The sequence below is a fragment of the Aythya marila genome (assembly GCF_965140915.1).
Source record: "Aythya marila genome assembly, chromosome: 10".
In the NCBI taxonomy this organism is placed as follows: Eukaryota; Metazoa; Chordata; class Aves; order Anseriformes; family Anatidae; genus Aythya; species Aythya marila.
The window spans coordinates 17224531-17242985 of NC_139051.1; the positions used below are offsets into that span (position 1 = coordinate 17224531).

Consider the following 18455-nt stretch of genomic DNA (forward strand, 5'->3'; position numbering starts at 1 on the left):
GGGTGGCTGTGCTGCTCTGCTCCCTGGAACATGCCTTGGTATATCTGGGGGTTTGAAAATGGGATGGTCAGATTTGCTGGGAATTACACAGGAAAATTTGAAACATTTCTGCAAATAAAAAGCCTGCTGTCAAGCTAATTAGTTAGTCTAGATTAAAACACAGAGAAACACTAAGTGCATCTCCTGATTAGAACTGTGTGGCAGACCAAGGACTAAGAAATTCAGACTGTACTTTTGAACTAAAAGTTCCAGGGCTCTTCAGAAGATTCTCAGCTAGTGCAAGGTGCTCCTCCTACCGCTTGGAAGTCAAGTAAAATGTATAAACACCAGATTTGTCCTTGGACTTTAATTAAAAATAAAGTTTAATTTATTGTATTGCAGTTTAGTCACTGATTTTGCAAATGCTGTTGTTCTATTCTGGACTTAGTCTTCTGCAGCTTGCTTCAGCCTGTGCTGGGGGAGTGAGACCTGAGTTAGCTGAGATACTATTAAATTATTAAATGCCTCAGAGAAAATTTCAAATTAGAGAATAGGAGAAAAAAGCAGTGCCTGCAGCTTTCGATCCAGGATGAAATTACTTGCTGTCCTTTACCTTTTCTACAGAAATGGTTGGTTGATGACAGTGTCTCCCTGGGATGATGCTTGGTCAGGATTAAGCCTGAATGCACTCAGGAAATCCACTGCAATCCGGATGGCTTAATGCTGAGGGATGAGCACCACTGGGAATGCCACGTACTGAAGTCAATCAGGGACTGGCACTCAGGAGACTATGGTTATATTCCTGGTTTTGCACGCGTGTAGAGGTAAGCGGTATCTACACAGTTTTGCTGGCTCTATCCTGAATCATTTCAGCTCCCTGGGCCTCAGTCCCCCTCCGTCATTAAAGTGAGATAACTGAGTCTCGTTTTCAAGGCTTATGCCCTGCTGATGGAGGAAAAAACATGTATTAAATATCACTCTTGGTGAGCAGCACTGCCCCTGCGAGCCTCCCAGCACCTCTCAGGGGAGTACAAGCCTCTCCCATGGGAGGTGAATGTACTCCTTAGAGTGTGTGCTTGGAGGAGCATTCCCTCGGGCACCTCTGGAGCCACATGGTGCTGTTGATTTGCATGCTGCACTGGGAGAGCACCAAGTGAAACTAGGGCAGCTGACTGAAGAACAAACCAGCTGCTCTGGAACTATATGTAACTATAATTTAAAATAAGCAATTAAAATATCTACGTTGGCTGTCTTATAACCAAGTAATGCACTTGAGATAGCTGTTCCACAGAGAGGGGCAGAACGTTCCCATTACAGCAGAGATAAAAAATTATTGTTATTAAATCGGTATATTTCTGGAATATATTTCCTGGTCTTTCAGGAATAAAGTGTGCTTCAACACACAGCATAGTCCAGCTGCGTAATAACTGCTTGGTAAGGAAAAAGAGAGGAGACACACTTAGTATGCTATGTGCAATACATTCTTGTATCTTGTATCTGTGCCGGATGAAATGGAAGCTTTCATGCATCATGAAGATGCAGACTAGTTTCTTATTTCACTGTTCCTCAAGAAGGATTTAAAGGTAGCAAATATTTTCCTCAGCCGAGCATCAGCGTGACAAAGCATCTGGTGAGCAGAGCTGTTACACAACATTTAAAATACTTCTGATGCGTTTTGCTAGGATCACGTTAAGCAACATCACATACTGGTGTGGTGGTTGGGTACTGGAGACATCCTTGTTCACATGGCCATTGTGGGTCATCTCTTTTGTAATGTAAGAAGTTATTACAACATATATGGTGGGTTATAACCAACTGCTGTTGTCCAAAGGCTTCTGAATAAGGCAGAAATATAATTTTACATCTTTTCTCTCTCAACTGATTTGGCCTCCTAGGAATATCTGGATTTGTTGCCACCCCTATCAGCCCCTGCACCCTTCTGGGAGCAGTCAGCCCAGCAGTGACAGTTCAGCTGCCGCTTGTGAAGCAGCTTCCGAACTGGTGGTTACGACTCAAACGCACGATGGTGAACTGGTTACAATTTTGAGTTTTGTGCATTTGCCAGTTTTGAAGCCTAGCAGTTCAGATACACAGTGTAGTAGTGTAGCTGCTTTATGAGCAGCTGAGCTGCAGTAGTTCCCTGCTGAGTTGTCTGCAGCAGTGGCGGGAACCTCTACAGCCATATGACTTCAAGATGCTTGCATTCAGCACAGAGCATGGAAGGAGCAAAACTTGAGTTTGTTACGGTCTTTAAGCTCCCTTTACTGTGTCAGATATTTTTTGTTTTAAAGGAACTAAACATTCCGCTAGGTCCTTTCTGTCCTACAGGGTAAGCACAACCTGCTGGATAGGTTCAGTCGTTGTTTTCCAGTGATTAGGTAAGTTACAAGGTCAGCAACTAAGCACAGTGCATATGTCCGTATACACAGTTACGTACACCTCTTGTACAGTTATTGTGCCAGTTTAGCTTCTACATGTATTTGCATATAAAGTTCATTTTCAGACCCCTAAAGCAGCTTGAAATACATAGACCCTGCATTCAGGAGAGGTCACTCACTGAGCTATGCAGCAAGATCTCGACTCAGTCTGTTGTATATGTGTGATTTCAGATCTGTCTTCTGAAATTAATTCAAAACAATTTTAAAGTAGCAAAAAGAATTGGGGGGTGGCGGTGGTGTTTAACAGCACAGCTGGATGGTGCCTTTAATTTTGCTCACAGGGAAAGATAAGCTATTATAAATAGTATTACTATGAAGTGTATGTGTACAGACCAGTTTTCTGGGCTGTGGTGCTATGCTTTTGTATAAAATGTATACATGCTGCTAATGAGAAAAATAATGTGTTAAGAAACCAAATTACTGTATTTTTCCTTTTGCCATGTAGAAAGTAGAACACACTATAAGGTACTGACCTGAAAGATAGCAATGCTGCTTATGCTGTTTCATGTAGTCCCCAAAATGTTGATGTAGGGATGTCTTTTTCCTAAAAGGAAACCAGCTCCCTTCAGAAAGCAGACTGAGAGGCGTGTGAGGCTTGTTGTAGTTGGCCTCTCTCCCAAAAACTCTTCAAGCATGTATTTAGGCTTCTTTCCACGGATAGTTAACGAGGGATGGTTTTTCAGATGTGTTAAACTAATCATTCTTGATGTGTTCTCATGGAATCTCCCACACCCCAAAATAGCCATTTACTTCAACAATGTATATGCATGTAATGCCTGCTTTGTTTTTCAAGGCACTTAGTCATTTCAACTACAATACAACAGTAACTTTGTCTCTTGATATTTTTAGGGGCTCCCTTTGGAAATTTGGTGACACATCTGCTATATTCAGAGTTGAAATTCTTCTGACTTCTTGCCTGGTTCAGCCTGATTCACCTGAACTTTCCCTAGATCAGGTAAGAAGAACAATTAATTGTTTTTAAGGATTAATGGTCTCTTGTCAGATGAATGATCTTCTGTTGAAATGCTGCTTATCCAAAACACAAGACCATGGCTATCTCCATTTATAATACAGCTGTTGTCTTGAGGGAATAACTTCTGTTCTCTAGATAAAACTTGAAGACTTTGAGAGACAAAACAAAATGAAAGGAAACAAACGCATTGGTCTTCTCACAAACAGCACAGAAATGCTTGACTAGCTGCTATTTTCCAAAACAGAAACTGTTCAGGAGCTGTTACTGGTGAGCTACATTAGGAGGATGAACAGCTGCCTCAGCTCTGCATGGAAAGCAATACTGGGCAAACGCTCAAAGACCTGAGCAGTGGGAGTTCTGCCAGTGGCCTGGGATGTGCTCCTAAAGCTGGTGGTATTTCTGTCCATCACGGCAGTGGCAGCAACAGGTTGTCTTTGTAGTTTGAAAGCCTATTACTTGGCGAATGCCTTAGCTGGGGAGGAAGAAACGAATATAGCTATCTCCAGTCACATCAACAGGGTAACAGAGTCCCAAAATGAGATGGGTTTCCTCGGAAGAAAAAAAAACAGGACATAAACGGTAGTTTGTTTCTGCTTCCAGCTCATGAAGTATAGAAATCAATTTCCTTTCTTACCAAACAATACAGAAGAGTATGTACACACCTGTGATTTAAGAGCACTTTATTGTTCTTTAAGGCTACTTTTAAGTACAAAAAAAAAGATGGCCTGCCAAACCTTTTTTTTTTCCAGGTGAAACAAGGCCACAAAAGAATGGTATATTACAGATTTACAAACACAGAGAGAATCTTTCCAACTGAACTGTAGATAACCTGGCTCTGTGAAGAAACTTCACCACGTCATGATGGTGAGTTCAGTTTAGTTTCCTTCCACCTCCCCCCAACCCTTTGGCTTTCATGGCATTATTGTCTTTAATATATGTTTTACTGGACATATCACATTAAATCTTTATTGCCCTCAAATCCATTTACCTATCTCAGATAAGTAAATGTAACCTTGTAAAACAGCTATTATTGAAAATATTAGCTTTAAAAACATTATCTTATTTGTGTTTACAAAGAAATATAGGAGTCACATTTTCCACAGAGTCCATCTACAGTATTAGTATTTTACTGTTATAATGCTCAGTAGCCTGTAGCAATAACAAACTAGTGGCTATTAATGCTAATGCAGTGTTCTCATAGAATAACTGTGTTCCTGCACTTTTACTGTATTACAGACAAATCTACAACAAAAAAAAGATCAACTTTTTTCTCCAAACAAAAAAATGAATGATTACAATAAAGGAAAGGGAAAAATTAAATAGCTACATATCATTAACAAATTAATTGTTCCTCAAAAAATACCTACAAATTTCTCTGTACATTCTTTACGCACAGCGTAACGATGGTCTTAAAGTTACCTATATAAAAAAGTGTTTTTTTAACAATCTTCCTACAGAGAGTAGGGTACTGAATGCCAAAGCAAGTAAGCGTTGACTACCCAGTAAGATGGTAGTGAAATGTGTAAAACTGGGGGCTTAGGGTTTTTTTTTTTTGCCTTTTTTTTTTTTGATTTTTTAAAGAAAATTGAGCAGCCACCTTCTCAACAAGAGTAAGAGCCAATCTCCTGATCTTTCTACCCTGCACCTTTTCCAAATTAAATAGCTTAACTTTAAAAAACCCATAAAATAAAAGCCACAATGGACCCAATACTGTAACACAGTCCATAATACATCACATGTAGTTTATCTTCCAACTAGTTCTAACTTTCTACACTGAACCAATCATTTCAGGTAACCCAGTATAAAAAAAAAGCCCTAGTTGCAACTGTACTGGGAAGATGGAATGTATGGGGGAGAGTAGTTATACTTAACAAGAAGAAGAGAAGCTCTTAGTACTAGCACAGCTGTGGTTTTTATGCCTGCCTCTATTGCCTAATTTCTAGTTAGTAGCTATTAATATAGCAAATGATAATAAATGCAGTAATACCTGTATAAAGTTTTCTAATGGAGGAATGTATGCTGCAACTTGGCATAGGTTTATGAATAAGCTTACAAAAATTAAAGATCATATTTCACAAACTGTAACAATCTGTTGTCCAGCCAAGATACGTAACGGTAGCAGTTTCTGCAGCTAGTTAAAGGTGGATTACACAGACTTAGTTTTAGGAAGCAAATTCCTGTTAAGCAGACAGTGCTGCAGACAGAAACAATTACTTAGTCATGCGCAAAGCTATAGCATCCTGTACCACGCATCATATATTTCTAAACTGCGTCATTTGAGGCCTGTCCTGAGGCTGTCCTCTTTTGCTGGCTGCTACTAAAGTGAATATCAAATACAAATATCATAGAGTACAACTGTACCAGCAGTAAGTATATCTAGGATTGTTACTGACAAAAATAAACTAATTCTGAAGAAAAGCTAATAAGTATTATGATTCTTACTGTCTATACATTAATAGATACCAGCTATTTTTCATAAAACATGCATCGTTAAGCACTATTGAACCCTCCAACCTCAGCTCTATTCTAACAAACTGCAGTGTTTAGGAAAAAATGCCCGTGTTCTGTAAATTATGCAGTCCAGTTGCAAGCACTAAGCACCTGAAATCTAAAGAGAGAAAGACCTATAACCTGTATGAGACTTCCCCTTCCAAAGCTGTTTTGCTTTAAGAAAAATCAAACTGATAGAAATGTCATCCTTAAACCCTTTTTTCAGCAGTTTGCCCTCAAAATATTAGCATCTTACCAGAAAGTTGCTATGCAACTTCAGTCCTCCTCCAATAGTGCAAATCATACATGACAGTTCTTTTCAAGTATATACATACAAAAGTACTTCACAGAGGGAAAAAAAAAAAAAAAAAAGCAATGTAAGCAAACCAGACAAATTCTAGTCTCAAGAAGCTAGTACAAGCAAAAAGCTTTTGGGTCAACCAACTATGTGTAATGGCTTTTGTGGATTAGCGTGCATTTTTTAAGGGGCAGCAGATTTGCATCAGAGGTTTCTTTGGTAATTGAGGCAGGAAAAAAGGATGCTACATCATATGAATCTTTATGAAATAGTTCCTGCTATCATCTTTAAAGGGCACCCTTTTACAAATAAAAAGTGAGTACACAAAAAACGTGTTGAAAACTAATCTCCCCTCCCCCAACACTATTTTAAGCACTGTTCAAAGCTCAGTCAAACCATGCAAATTCACAAATGTAACGGTCCTCTCTTCATGAGACTACGGAGGGCGAGTGATTATGATTGACCATATGGGAGGAAGGGGAAGACTGGCCCCGCCGTGAAGCAGACTCAGGACTGCTGGACACTCCGTCCTTCGCAGCTTTAATCTGAAGCCATGTATCCCCAAGTGCTTTGGCAAAGTGGTCATCAACTGATCCTGTGATGGACACAGAGTTTGCCACTGGCTCAGGCTCCTTGTAATTCTTGCCAAGGCTTCGGCGGAAGTGCTCTTCCACCACTGGGTCACAGGCAGTGGTAGCTAGGCAGGGAAAGAAGATAAAAAATGCATTATTTCAGTGCAGGCAGGAATTCTTTACATCATTATAGAACTGGTAGTGAAAGTGGGGGTGGAGGGGGAGGGAAGAAGATGGAAGGATATAAAATGAAAACAAAAAATTGAGCTTTCTTTCTTTGAGTGACCTGCACCAGGTAAGTATTTTCTATATAACTACTGTTCTCCCTTAAATTAGTAACAGGATTTTTACACAGCTGCAGTTCTGATTCTGTGCAAACCCTCTCCCAAAGTAATCACATAGAACTTATATTTAGGCTTAAACAGAATTAAAGATGGGAACAGTTTCTGAAGTCAGCTGCCGAGCCTTCTGAAATCAGTCAGTTGGGAGCAGGACCCTGTCCTAATTTACTGCATGCCAAAAGCTGATGTCAGGGTTTCATCCTGCTTGATTTTGAATAATAGCAATAAATAGTTCCTCAAACTAAATATTAGAGAGTTGCAAAATTACAACTTAGAAACAAAATCTGTGCCTAAATTATCTTTCAAAAACACTTAAAAGCATGGGATCTGTGCCATTGTCCTTCATGCTACAAAAAAAGGTTTGATGGGTCCTACAGTAAATCAGTATCACGCACAAACACCTCATCAAGTGACAAGAGAGAAATATTTTCTGGAAACATTTTTAACTATTCCAAATCCCGTACAACTTCAGCTGGGGTCTCAGTGAAGAAGCTTTCCTTAGACAAGTAACAGCAGTTTTCTAGAAAACTTCTGTCTTAGATCTCTAACTGCCGCTATCTCCAGGTGTAATGTATCCCCCAGGGTCTCACTTCAGCTTCTAATTCCAGTTTTCAACACTACATCAATCTTTTAAAATAAGTAAATAAATCCTATCATGGTCTTTTAGGTCCCTATGCATGTCATCCTGGTGCTCTTACATTGCCACATTCTGGCTGATGAAGCTGCCAAGGAGTTGAACCAACCCAGGGCATTCTGTCTGAAAGGCTGTGTGCCAAATCTCAGCATCAGTAGCTACAACCCAATAGGAAGAAGACTGTGCTCTTCCCCTAGCCACACACTGAGAGAAATTGAACACAGATTTTCCAAGGTTCGCCAGCATGCACTGCATGAATTGCATGGAAGGCAGAAAATGCCATCCCTGGGTTGCTATAGGAACTGCCCGCCAAAACATGTTGTGTTATCCATGCAGAGAAAGGTGGAGGGTATGTGCTTTGGAAGAGTATTTGTATCTACAGGAAAAGATTTTTCTGACTGCAGCTGAATCATAAATATCCACTGACTACTGAAAGGCTGGGGAAACTAAAACACGGTTGGATTTGCTGGTCCTGTCTGCTTGCTGTTTGTCAGCTAGAGTAAAATAAATAGAATGACTTATTTGGCTGTATGCTTGCTTGTGTTTTGGTGTTGTTTAAAAAAAATAAAAACTTAGCAAATTAAGAAAAAAGAACACTTCTCCCTGCCTTCTGCTGTGGCATGGCACTGATGGTTAGAAATACTGCAGAGGGCACCTGTGCTGGTACGCCTCTGGGTAGAGAAAAAGACTTGCCTATTCTTTCACCTCCTTTTATTCTTGGTAATACACCAGTGCCTACACAGTTAAAGTTAGTGAATGATTTTGCTGGCCTCCACATGTAATCAGTCAGGCAGTTTGAATGCTGACAGGTAACTTACTGCTAGAGGGTCTTCTGTAGGCAGGCACAGCCGAACCGCAGCCGCTGTGAGCAATGGGGCAGTGGGAGAGGTTGCAGTTCCGGTTGTTGGCAGAAGCACACGTAATGACAGATGGACGGTTCTAACGTGGAAGAAGAAAGTAAACTGTCACTCAGTGAGATAGTTAGACAAACCTGTACAGGAGCACAACACTGCAGAATCAGTTGATATGTACATAACCGAACTGAATCCCAGCACTGAAGTAACTCATGGAATATCCAGTTCAATAAAGTGCATTAATATCCCAAATATTCAGCTATTATTTCCGTCTGTCTCATTAAAAAATACATTACATTTCTGTAATGGTTCTTAGTTATTTAAGTGGCAAGCCGCCATACAAAAAAACAGATGGTATAAAAGCATTAAGGTGATTTTTGTAAGGACAGTTTCAATTTTGTATGCATTACATATGCAGCACTAAATGCTTATTTCATTATTTATCCACATCCTTGGGATTACAGGACAAATTTTAAAGGTATGCACCTTCTGAGTGTTAACCAAGTTTTAATGGCATCATTTTTCATTCAGAAGTTAGCCTAATTCTGTACTTCAGCCACAAAACAAGAAGCCAAGAAGTATAAAATATTAAAAGCTCCTGAGCAAGTTTTGACTGTAAGTACTTTCCTGTTGAAATTAATCTGCCTCTCTAGCACTAATTAATGATCATCCTTTTTCATTCAATGAAATACATGCAAATTAATCAAAATATGTATTCACATAATTTTAATTCCACTATGTATACTTTCTACAAAGCGTAAATACAAACTGCTCTCCTTACAGCTCTTTAGCATGTAAATGTCATATTGAAACAATGCCTTAGGAAAAGAAATGTCCCAGTTTCACCAGATGGCTAAAGGGAAATAATGCAGGTATTGAACTATTTTTGCTTTGCATCTTTGGTATATTTTGTTACATAAGGAGTCCCTTCTGCTGTACTCAATTCAAGTTAATTGTTCAGTGTGCAAAAGACTAACAGAATTAATGTAATTAACACAGTTTTAATTTCTTGTCCATTTTATAAATCTCCACAGCAAACCTGCAAAAATCATGATTTTACCTAACACCATATAAAGTAAATGATGAAGGCAAGAGTTTTCATTGTTTAGTGGTCCTCTAGTCTAGACAGAGTAAGAGCAAGACCAAAGTAAACGAGATGAGCTTTCAAGTGAAGATTTAACTCTATCAAATTATTATTGTCTGGACACAATCAGAACAAATGCTATTCACATCTTACTGCACTAACAGAAAAGTCAAAAAGTAAAGAAAAACTAGTGAGTTCTTTGATTTTTCTGTAAGAAGTTCATGTATGGCAGGTTTTTTTTTGTTTGTTTGTTTGTTTGTTTGTTTTATAAGGGGTGAAATTTTGTGCCTCTAAGAAGCTGTTTGGGCACTGTATGCATGCATTTTTAGATATTCAAGACGTGAGAAGTAGAGAGAAGTAACAAGAGAGCTTGTTTCAGGAATGCATGTACCAATACCACAAACAATTTGAGAGGGAGGGATAAAGCATCTTACAGAATCCCCTGGTATGATTCTGGGTGTACAGGTGCACTGAGCAGACTGTACCTATTTGTATATAAATACTGAGATGAGAAGCTGAGAACTTAGCAACAGTGACTACAGCACCTGTACACTGCCTAAAATTGGAAGGTATTTTTTCCTGTTCTCTGTCAGAAATATACAGTAAAATGAAATTTCATTCAAGGTGCTAAGGTAAAAACAAACAAACAAACAAACAAATAAAAATGTAGGGTTTCTTATTGTTCAATACATTTTTCTTCTTTTTATGATTTCTACTCTGTGATCTTGGCAAGGTATTACCTCAACATCCTACTTCCTCAAGAAAATAGATTGTAATCTAGCTCAAAATGTCAAAGATAACAAAATAGAGAAGAATCTGGTAATAGGCAATAGGAGTGAGCCCAAGTCAAACACTAAAATAGAAGAGTGTCAGCGGTGTGAGCTGCCAAGCTGAGGAGCAGCAGTAACACTATCAAAGGGCACCAGTGTCGTCAGTGGAAGCCTGTCCCTTCCTCTTCTGTCATCACTGAATGCTGAGAGCAAAGAGGAGCTGTTCTGCACAGAACAATAACTCTGTGACCTGGTGCCAACTGATGCAAGATATCAGTGACACTAGTGTAAAGCTAGGCATTTTGGCACAGCAAAATATAAAAGATGAGTGTATGTAGCCAACCATGTTAAAACGTATGCAGTAGATGTAAAGTATATGCTCCAGGGGAAAAAGGCTTTCAACAAATTGCTTATAAAAAAAGACAACCTCCAAAAGACCATCCACTCCAAGTGTTTACCCTTTGCAATACATCATTGTAGGTGAGGAAGGAGGGAAGGAAGGAAGGAAGGAAGAGCTTGGGTACATGGGCCAATTTAATTTCTCATCACAACTCAATTATCTTACTTCACCTCCCCACTTGTGAGAAGGATAAAAGCACGTCTGGCACATAAGAAAACTGTTTTTGTATAACTTGCACAGAGATGGCTCATCTTCAGCAGTTCTCAAGGAAAACAAATACAATGTATATGATGGCAAGCAAAATAAAAATAAAAATAAAAAATAAATAATAAAAACCACACACACACAAAAACAAAACAAAACAAAACAAAACAAAACAAACAAAAAAAACCCACAAAACAACCAACCAGCCAGCCAGCCAAAAGCAAAACAAAAACCATTCCTGCATGTGGAAATGAAGTGTAACATTATCAAAGATCATTACACTTTGCTTTAGGAAAAGTCATCATGAAATAGTGATCCAACATTGGTCTGGAACAACACAGTGAATGCTTTTGGCCGGCTGAGACAACTGATGTCACTCCACCTTCTTTCACTTGAAAAATTCAGTGCAAAATTGTATTTAATGCCTTTTCTGTCACCTCTTCCTCAGCAGTCCTGGCAGGGTAAAGCTGGTACATAGCAGCCATTGGCTGGATAAAGGGTAGAAATGCACTCATGGATTGCCAGTGGGAGCACAAATAAAAACCCTCTTTACCTCTGAATTGCATCAGTTATTGCCTAACAGGTACTGGAACCTTGCTTATCCACAGAGCAACTCAGACTTTGCATTCCCAATTCAAACCCATGGGTTCAAAAGCTTAGTAAAGCATCAGAAGCAGCAGGGCGGCTAGGAACTCTCTGACATACATTTAAACACCAGAACTTACTCACACAGAACACACTGAGCTGTGGCATTTGCTGTGCATTTTTTAAATACACTTTGCCTGCAGAATTGTATCGCCTATTATTGTAGCTCACAACATGTTCTGCTTACGTCTGGGAAGTCCTCTCTGTGCCTACAGCAAGGATTTCTACAACCACCCAGAGCTTCTAGAAGCCCGTACCTGCTGCCGTTCCACAGAAGTCAGTGTAGGTGTGATGCCGACTGTTCGGGTTGCATCCATGCTGTTTTTGGTCAGTGCTAGAGGTTGATCCATGGTCAAGCTTGGGATTGAGGCGTACATGGCGTGATTGGCGTGAAGGCTCATCGTTGGGGCAGCAGCCCTCTCTATTGGGCTGCGACTCCTCTCTCTGTGCTCCTTCCGGTAATCTCCGTTGGCAGTCTTGTTTCTGATACAAGAAAGAGAAAAAAGTCAGAGGACTTACTGATTTTTTACAAGCTGTAATGACATATGCAGCATTCAATCCCTTTAAGAAAGGTGAGGAAGGGCATGTTGCTTGGCCTGGGGGGGTGCAGCATCCCTCATTACGGTACCCCTGGTCTATCCAGTCACCCCCCAGCAAAGACAAGCACATGATTCACACCTGCAAGCTCCGGCAACCAACTTGTGTTTTTTTTCAGAATTCTTCAGAATTTTTTTTTATAATTTCCTAAGATATTTATCTAAATGCACTGAGCTAAAACAACAACTGGTAATAACTGATCTGTTAAGATCGGACACCCTCACATTTAAAATACCATTAGTCCAGCTCCGCCCCCTAACACTGCAGTATTCTCTAAGCACTGCTGAAGCCCAAAAGTGTTTTTTACTCAAAAGACATGGGTTGATACCAACAAATACAGTGAGTCAAAGCAGGAAGCACAATTTTCAAAGCAGCAAATGGAAGAAGCACACTATACTGCACATCTAATTATTACAGCTAGCCTTTAGAAGAGTCATTTCAAACTCCTGCTGAACGATAAAACTCAGCGGCAGTACTCGCGCAGTTAGGCTGTCACTCATTGCAATTAACAAAATCTGATCTTGTACTCATGAGATATTTCAGTTTCCATACGCCCATAAAGTATGGTGTCAAGTGTTCACCCCTTCTTGAAAGGGAAAGCAGCACGTCAAAGGAACAGTGCTTCCTCCGCCTTGGTGAGGGCAGCCACTCGCAGCTGCCGGCAAATGCCGAGGTAAGATGGGTACGGCTGGCAGCCTGGCACAGCCCCCAGCTGCATGCTGCTATAGCCACTGCCTTGGTGGAAAATACCAACCTCAGCCCGGCCTTCACATAAGGAAGAACTAGAGGAGAAAGCTGGTTCCTTGGAAAATACGATCTGTCTTCAGCAGCTCTTGCTAAAGTTCCCTGAATGTCTATCGCAGAAATGAGTGAAATCCATTTACACGCTTTTCCCCTAATTTTTAAGTGCATCACAGCAAATTAATACACAGGAACAATCTTTAAAAGTGCTCTGATGAATGTTAGGCAGAGACAGAAAAGAAATAGAAAAATGCTTTCTCTGATAATGGAAATATGGATGTACGAATAGTATCCAGTATTGGAACAAGTTACAAATCCAAGAAGATGCTGCCTATTGCAACGCCCGAGAGTCTCAGAAAAGGAATGGTAAGGGCTGAAGGGGGGGAAGCTATGCAAACAGAGGAAAATGCGGAACGCCAGGGTTATTAAAAAAATGCTATAGAAATATAGAAATCTTGCAGGGTTATATGGGGAACAGTCACCAGAATAGGGATACAATCTGTAGCCGTTCAGCCCCCTGCCCCCCAGCTATTGCTTGTCCCGTAACTGAGAAGCTGCAGATCAGCAGAACCAACCATCAAACCTCACCTTTAAGGTTTCACAGCTGGTGCCCAAGATGTTCTCTGAAAATCATGTGTGTCTTGAATCCCTCTTTATAGGCCAGATTTAGATGCTACAAAGCAGCACGCAAACCACAAGGAAATACATTCTCAGTATTACATTTAGGTCTTTTGTCAGCTTTGGTACCATTTCAGAACACAAGACTACTTTACAGTATCAGCATTCAGAAGAGAGAGAGCTCAGGATTGCGTTGCTCTGAGCCAATGACTGATGAAAGCGTGTGACTTAGTGGCAGCAAAACAGACTATATTTAAAGTACAGTAGCCTCATCTTAAGTTACAGTGCAGAAGACTTCCAATGAACACTCAACAAGCTGTAATCCTTCACTACCCCCTGAGAAGCAGGCTGACAAACAGTACGCCTTTACGGACTGCTTTCGTACCTGGGCAACAGCCGTCAGAGAGCCTGGTATGTAACATGTGGAAAGGCAGCACCAAAATTGCTGTTCAAGTGAGAAGGGCGGAGATGCTGTGTAGGGATGGCTCATTCTTCTCACTGCAACGCACTATCTTTGGTGTCTGCAAGCCAAAACCTTGATTTTCAACTAAATATTACTGGTCTACTGCAATTTAAATAACAATTCGGAGGCTAAAAAAAAATCAAATACAGCTACAGTAGATTCCTACTTTCCACTGCCTCAAATTAAACAAAAAACAAACCCTGCTCAGAATGTCAGAGGGATTGTACTTTGTCTTAATAAGCATGAGCTAGTTCTCAAAGGAAGAACTTTGTTTTCTCCACCAAAAATACTTGTAAAATGAAACCAAAAACGTACCTACACCAGTTTGTGTTGTTTTTGTTTTTGTTTTTTCCTTAGAACTGTGATTTCAACTTGTTAGAGCTGCATTTACATGAGGGAGATGAGAGAGAAGGCTGTCCAGTGGCCAGAGGTGAACAAACCTACCCAATTCCCAAGCAAAATAAATTCACTGTTTTACACAGTATTTCACCCCTCCTTCAAACAAATAGTCACGGCCCTGAATACTGGTGGCTGCCAGGTTTGCTTCCGAAAAGAATGAACTTTCCTGCAAACATTTTTGAAGAAGAAGGGACCAAGAAACTGGGCAATGGGATCAGCATGAAGGCAGGGAGCAGCACAGACCTTCCTGCAAGGTACCTAAAAGTAGAAGAGTTCTCTCTGTAACCTCAGCAGGCCCCACCCCGATCCTTTCTGCAGGCAAGTAACTCCCTCCTCCTCCATCACAGCAACAACTCCCAGACTGAGAACAATTTATACTCAAAAATCTGCTCAACATCTACCTTAAGATAAATAGTCTTGGCAAAAATGAGAAATACCTGAAGTTCCTACACCCACATCAGGTATTTTTTCTGAGCCCAGCTCAGAACTGGACAGCACTACATAGCGTAGGAACGTGATAGCTCTGCCCCTGTGAAAGCACACCAGTAAGTCTGCAGACCCTCCTGTTCTGCTATAAATAGCAAATCCCACAGACATCTGACTCCACTTGTAAAACTACTGTATGTAAAATTCATTATTTTCACATTACTAAGTTTTAAATATGTCTTTAAAAATAATTTTCTATTAAAAATGCCTTTATTCAACTGATTTTTTTTCTCTTTATTATTGAGAAAAGTAATCTGAAAAATGTAGGAAGTGCAAATTTGGCTATCTATAAAAGAGGCACCCAACTTGTAAATTAGAAATAGTTCTGTTCTTGCTAAAAAGCCAGACCACAGGAACAGTATGAAAACTGTTACTCTATTAACTTATGTGAAAACAGAATTCGATATAAATATTTCATTACAATATTTTGTATATTTTTCTTCTGACTACAGTGATGAGACTTCTGTTTTGGAAAACTGCTCTGTTCTTGTTCTGCTTTTAGATGCTTTGACTGAAGAGGCAATCAGAACTGCATGTGTTTCACCATAATTGTGTTTCACCACAGTGAATTAGCTTCAAAATCCCCCACGTGCTGAACGAGTACAGAGATGCATCTCTTAGTTCAAATGCAGGGTCAGAAAGTTACAAAGGAGGATTTCTGGCCATGTTTGGAAAATAATTTGAAAATTCCAAACAGCTTTACCAACCCCCGACTCCACTTTGTCTTAAAAGCCATCAGTTACCTAACTTGGACCCCGCCTTCAGAGGTGCATCCGCCAGTGCATCTCCACAGGCTGGAACACAGCTCTCGGTGTCAGGGGGGAGCTGAGCCAGCATCAGGCAGTGGGACAGCACCGCCACAGCCTTACGTGTCACCCTTACCTCCCTTCTAATGGAGTTATCCAAGCTACTTGCAGGTTTATTTTAGCAAAATTATACAACTCCAGCCTTAAATTCATTTCTCCAGCACTTGAAAAACAGACGCTGTTTTCCATGTTTCTCCCCAATGAATCATAACCGAGGCTCCAGCACTTACCAAGCATCATGTGCTCAGATGCATGTCATACCAAAACCACACACATCCTGACTGCTAGCTCAAAGCCTGCTTCAGTTCACTTCTCAACGTTTGGTAATTGAAAGCAATGTTTCAGTCCTCTGCCGGAAGCAGTTCAGAAGTAGCTAAAATGCATTGTTCTTAGATATTTTCTGTACAACCTTTAAACGCAGCTGTTCTGTCCACTGGCACCAAGCGGCGGTAATTCACACTTGTCCTGGAGGAACAGGCTAACTCTGCCAACTGCTTAAGGAAAAGGAAAAAAAGAGGCCCACCGAAGGGGACAGTTTTGCTTACACTCACTTCCAGCCTTAGATTGCTAAGGAACAGATGCCAAAAGTATTACTGTACCTCCAAGTGAAGAAATCACAGACGTTTCACACTCCCTTTGGCAGAAACAGAGCTCTAACTTGAAATGGTTGTATTGTAGGAGTGTGTTTCTCTTGCAGAAAGAACAAGTATCCACTTACATTGCTTCTTAATTAGCATGTAAGATGTTTTTCTTCACACAAACACAATGCATGCTATGCTATTGCTAAATGAAAACTATTTCATTTGTGTAACTTAATTCAAATATTATTATTTTTGGCATCCTTTATAATGTTCATTTTCTGACATCATCTACTGTACTTACTCACTAACACTCAGGCTTGAAAGAGGACAGCTGCTTTTGTTCCAGACCACTTAAGGATTTATAGGCCACTGATACAAAGTGTCTCCTCGGTCACTTCCTGCAGACCCAGCCATTCATACGCATTGCTGCTGTTATTGTGAGGTGGCAAAACAAGAACAGAAGATATTGCAAAATACAATGATATATATCCAGAGGGGGAAAATCCTAAGTTGTCCTTACGCATATTTTTTTAAGCAATCTAAATTTCCTTAAAAAAGAAACAAACAACAGAAACCTGAAAATATTAGCTTTTTGCTTGCCATGTGTCAGCCAATTACCTGAAGCATTCAGGACATGAAAACCAGCCCAAACAGCTCTTCAAACCCGGTCTCCCTTGACTGGCGGCCGCCTAAGTGCAGGACCCTTTTTCCTCACCTTCTGTAAGCTCTGTGCCTCCCTCTTACGTTGAGTAGCCCTTCCTTTTTATGGCTTAGCACTCCATCCCAAAAAGCTTCCATGTAGGCGATTTGCAACAGATGATTGTTTTTGCAGGAATCGTTTCCTCTACAGAACATGGGCATGTTCTCTGGACATCCGATATGGTTTCCTAACAAAGATAAAGAACACCTCCCCCCCTTTTTTTTTTTTTTTTTTCTGCCACCACTGCCATTTCAGTGTTACTTGTTTGGTGCATCCCCCCTGCAGGGGAACTTTTGCCCTACCTAGAACTCTGGTTCTGCCTAAGGCAGATAAAAGGGGTGGCTGAGCTCTGCTAATGCCCTGCTCACAGCACTGCTACAGCAGCTCTACGCTGTGGCTCTGGAGGATGTGTTAGGACTGCCAGAGCCCTGCAGCACAGCAGCTCCCGGTCCAGCTGGCTGCCCAGTGATCTTTAACCAAGGTCTGCATCTGGCAAATCTGCCAGTTCGTCCCCCATTCTAGTGGATAAGCAGGTGGCAAAGTTTTCACTGACCATCTCTGGCTAGAAACAACTCAGCAAAGGCACCCAGGAAGTTAAGCACTGCCTCAAAGCTTCTCCAGCCACCTATAATTAAACTTCACTCTTCCCTGAAAAGCGCTTTTGTTCTTTTGAATTTTTCTTGACCATCAGGCTGTTTGGAGAGTTAAGCATCATACTTACACAAGTTCTTTAAGCTCAGAGGTATGCATGCACTACTGATTTCCCCCCTGCTCTCTCCACCCTCTGTAATCAGAAGGTTGCAGTTCCTTCCCATTAAACTTCAAATTATGATTTATTTTTTTTTCAGCTTACTGCTATAGCCAGTGGAAAACCCTTTGAGATGAGAAGTCAACTTAAATAAAACAATCAAAACATATTAACAAGAACTAGGATAACCTTACATACAAATATAGGTCAGACTTTCTAAATTTATCCTTGCTAAACCAAGATTTTTCAGAGTTTAAACCTTGGAGTGGATAGTTACTTCCAAATGTAATCAGCCAGGAGACAATAAATCACAGTAAAAGAAAGAAATAAAGAATAAGCTGTAAAACACATAAAGGAGCATCCCATCACTGCCTGCCTGCAGCAAGCGACACACAAGTGCTTCCTGAAAGTGTAATACACACAAGTATGAAAGAATGCAAGAGAACCACATGATGTAAGACCTTAGTCAAAAGCCAAACCCACAAAACTGAAATCTAAATCTAATGTACAGTAAAATCAATTAACGCAATCCCAGATCCTGCTTACATCAAAAAAAGGAAAAGGAAATCACCCAAATCTCTGTTCACCCACTGCTATTTCTGCTCTGCTCTTCCACTGGCTGCTCAGTCACCTC

General features: G+C 40.4%; 1 protein-coding gene across 4 annotated transcripts in view; it reads right to left on the bottom strand.

Annotated features, from left to right (window-relative positions):
* Window positions 1–4247: 4247 nt before the first annotated feature.
* The window catches only part of VGLL4 (vestigial like family member 4), a 90669-nt gene continuing 76461 nt past the window's right edge, over window positions 4248–18455 (bottom strand). For all 4 annotated transcript variants that reach the window (XM_082768618.1, XM_082768617.1, XM_082768616.1 and 1 more), the window contains 3 exons: window positions 11940–12165; window positions 8544–8664; window positions 4248–6875 (listed from right to left, as the gene is read on the bottom strand). In XM_082768618.1, the coding sequence (XP_082624744.1) occupies window positions 6607–6875; window positions 8544–8664; window positions 11940–12165 (616 nt within the window). In that variant the 3' untranslated portion in view covers window positions 4248–6606. The remainder of the gene's footprint in view (window positions 6876–8543; window positions 8665–11939; window positions 12166–18455) is intronic.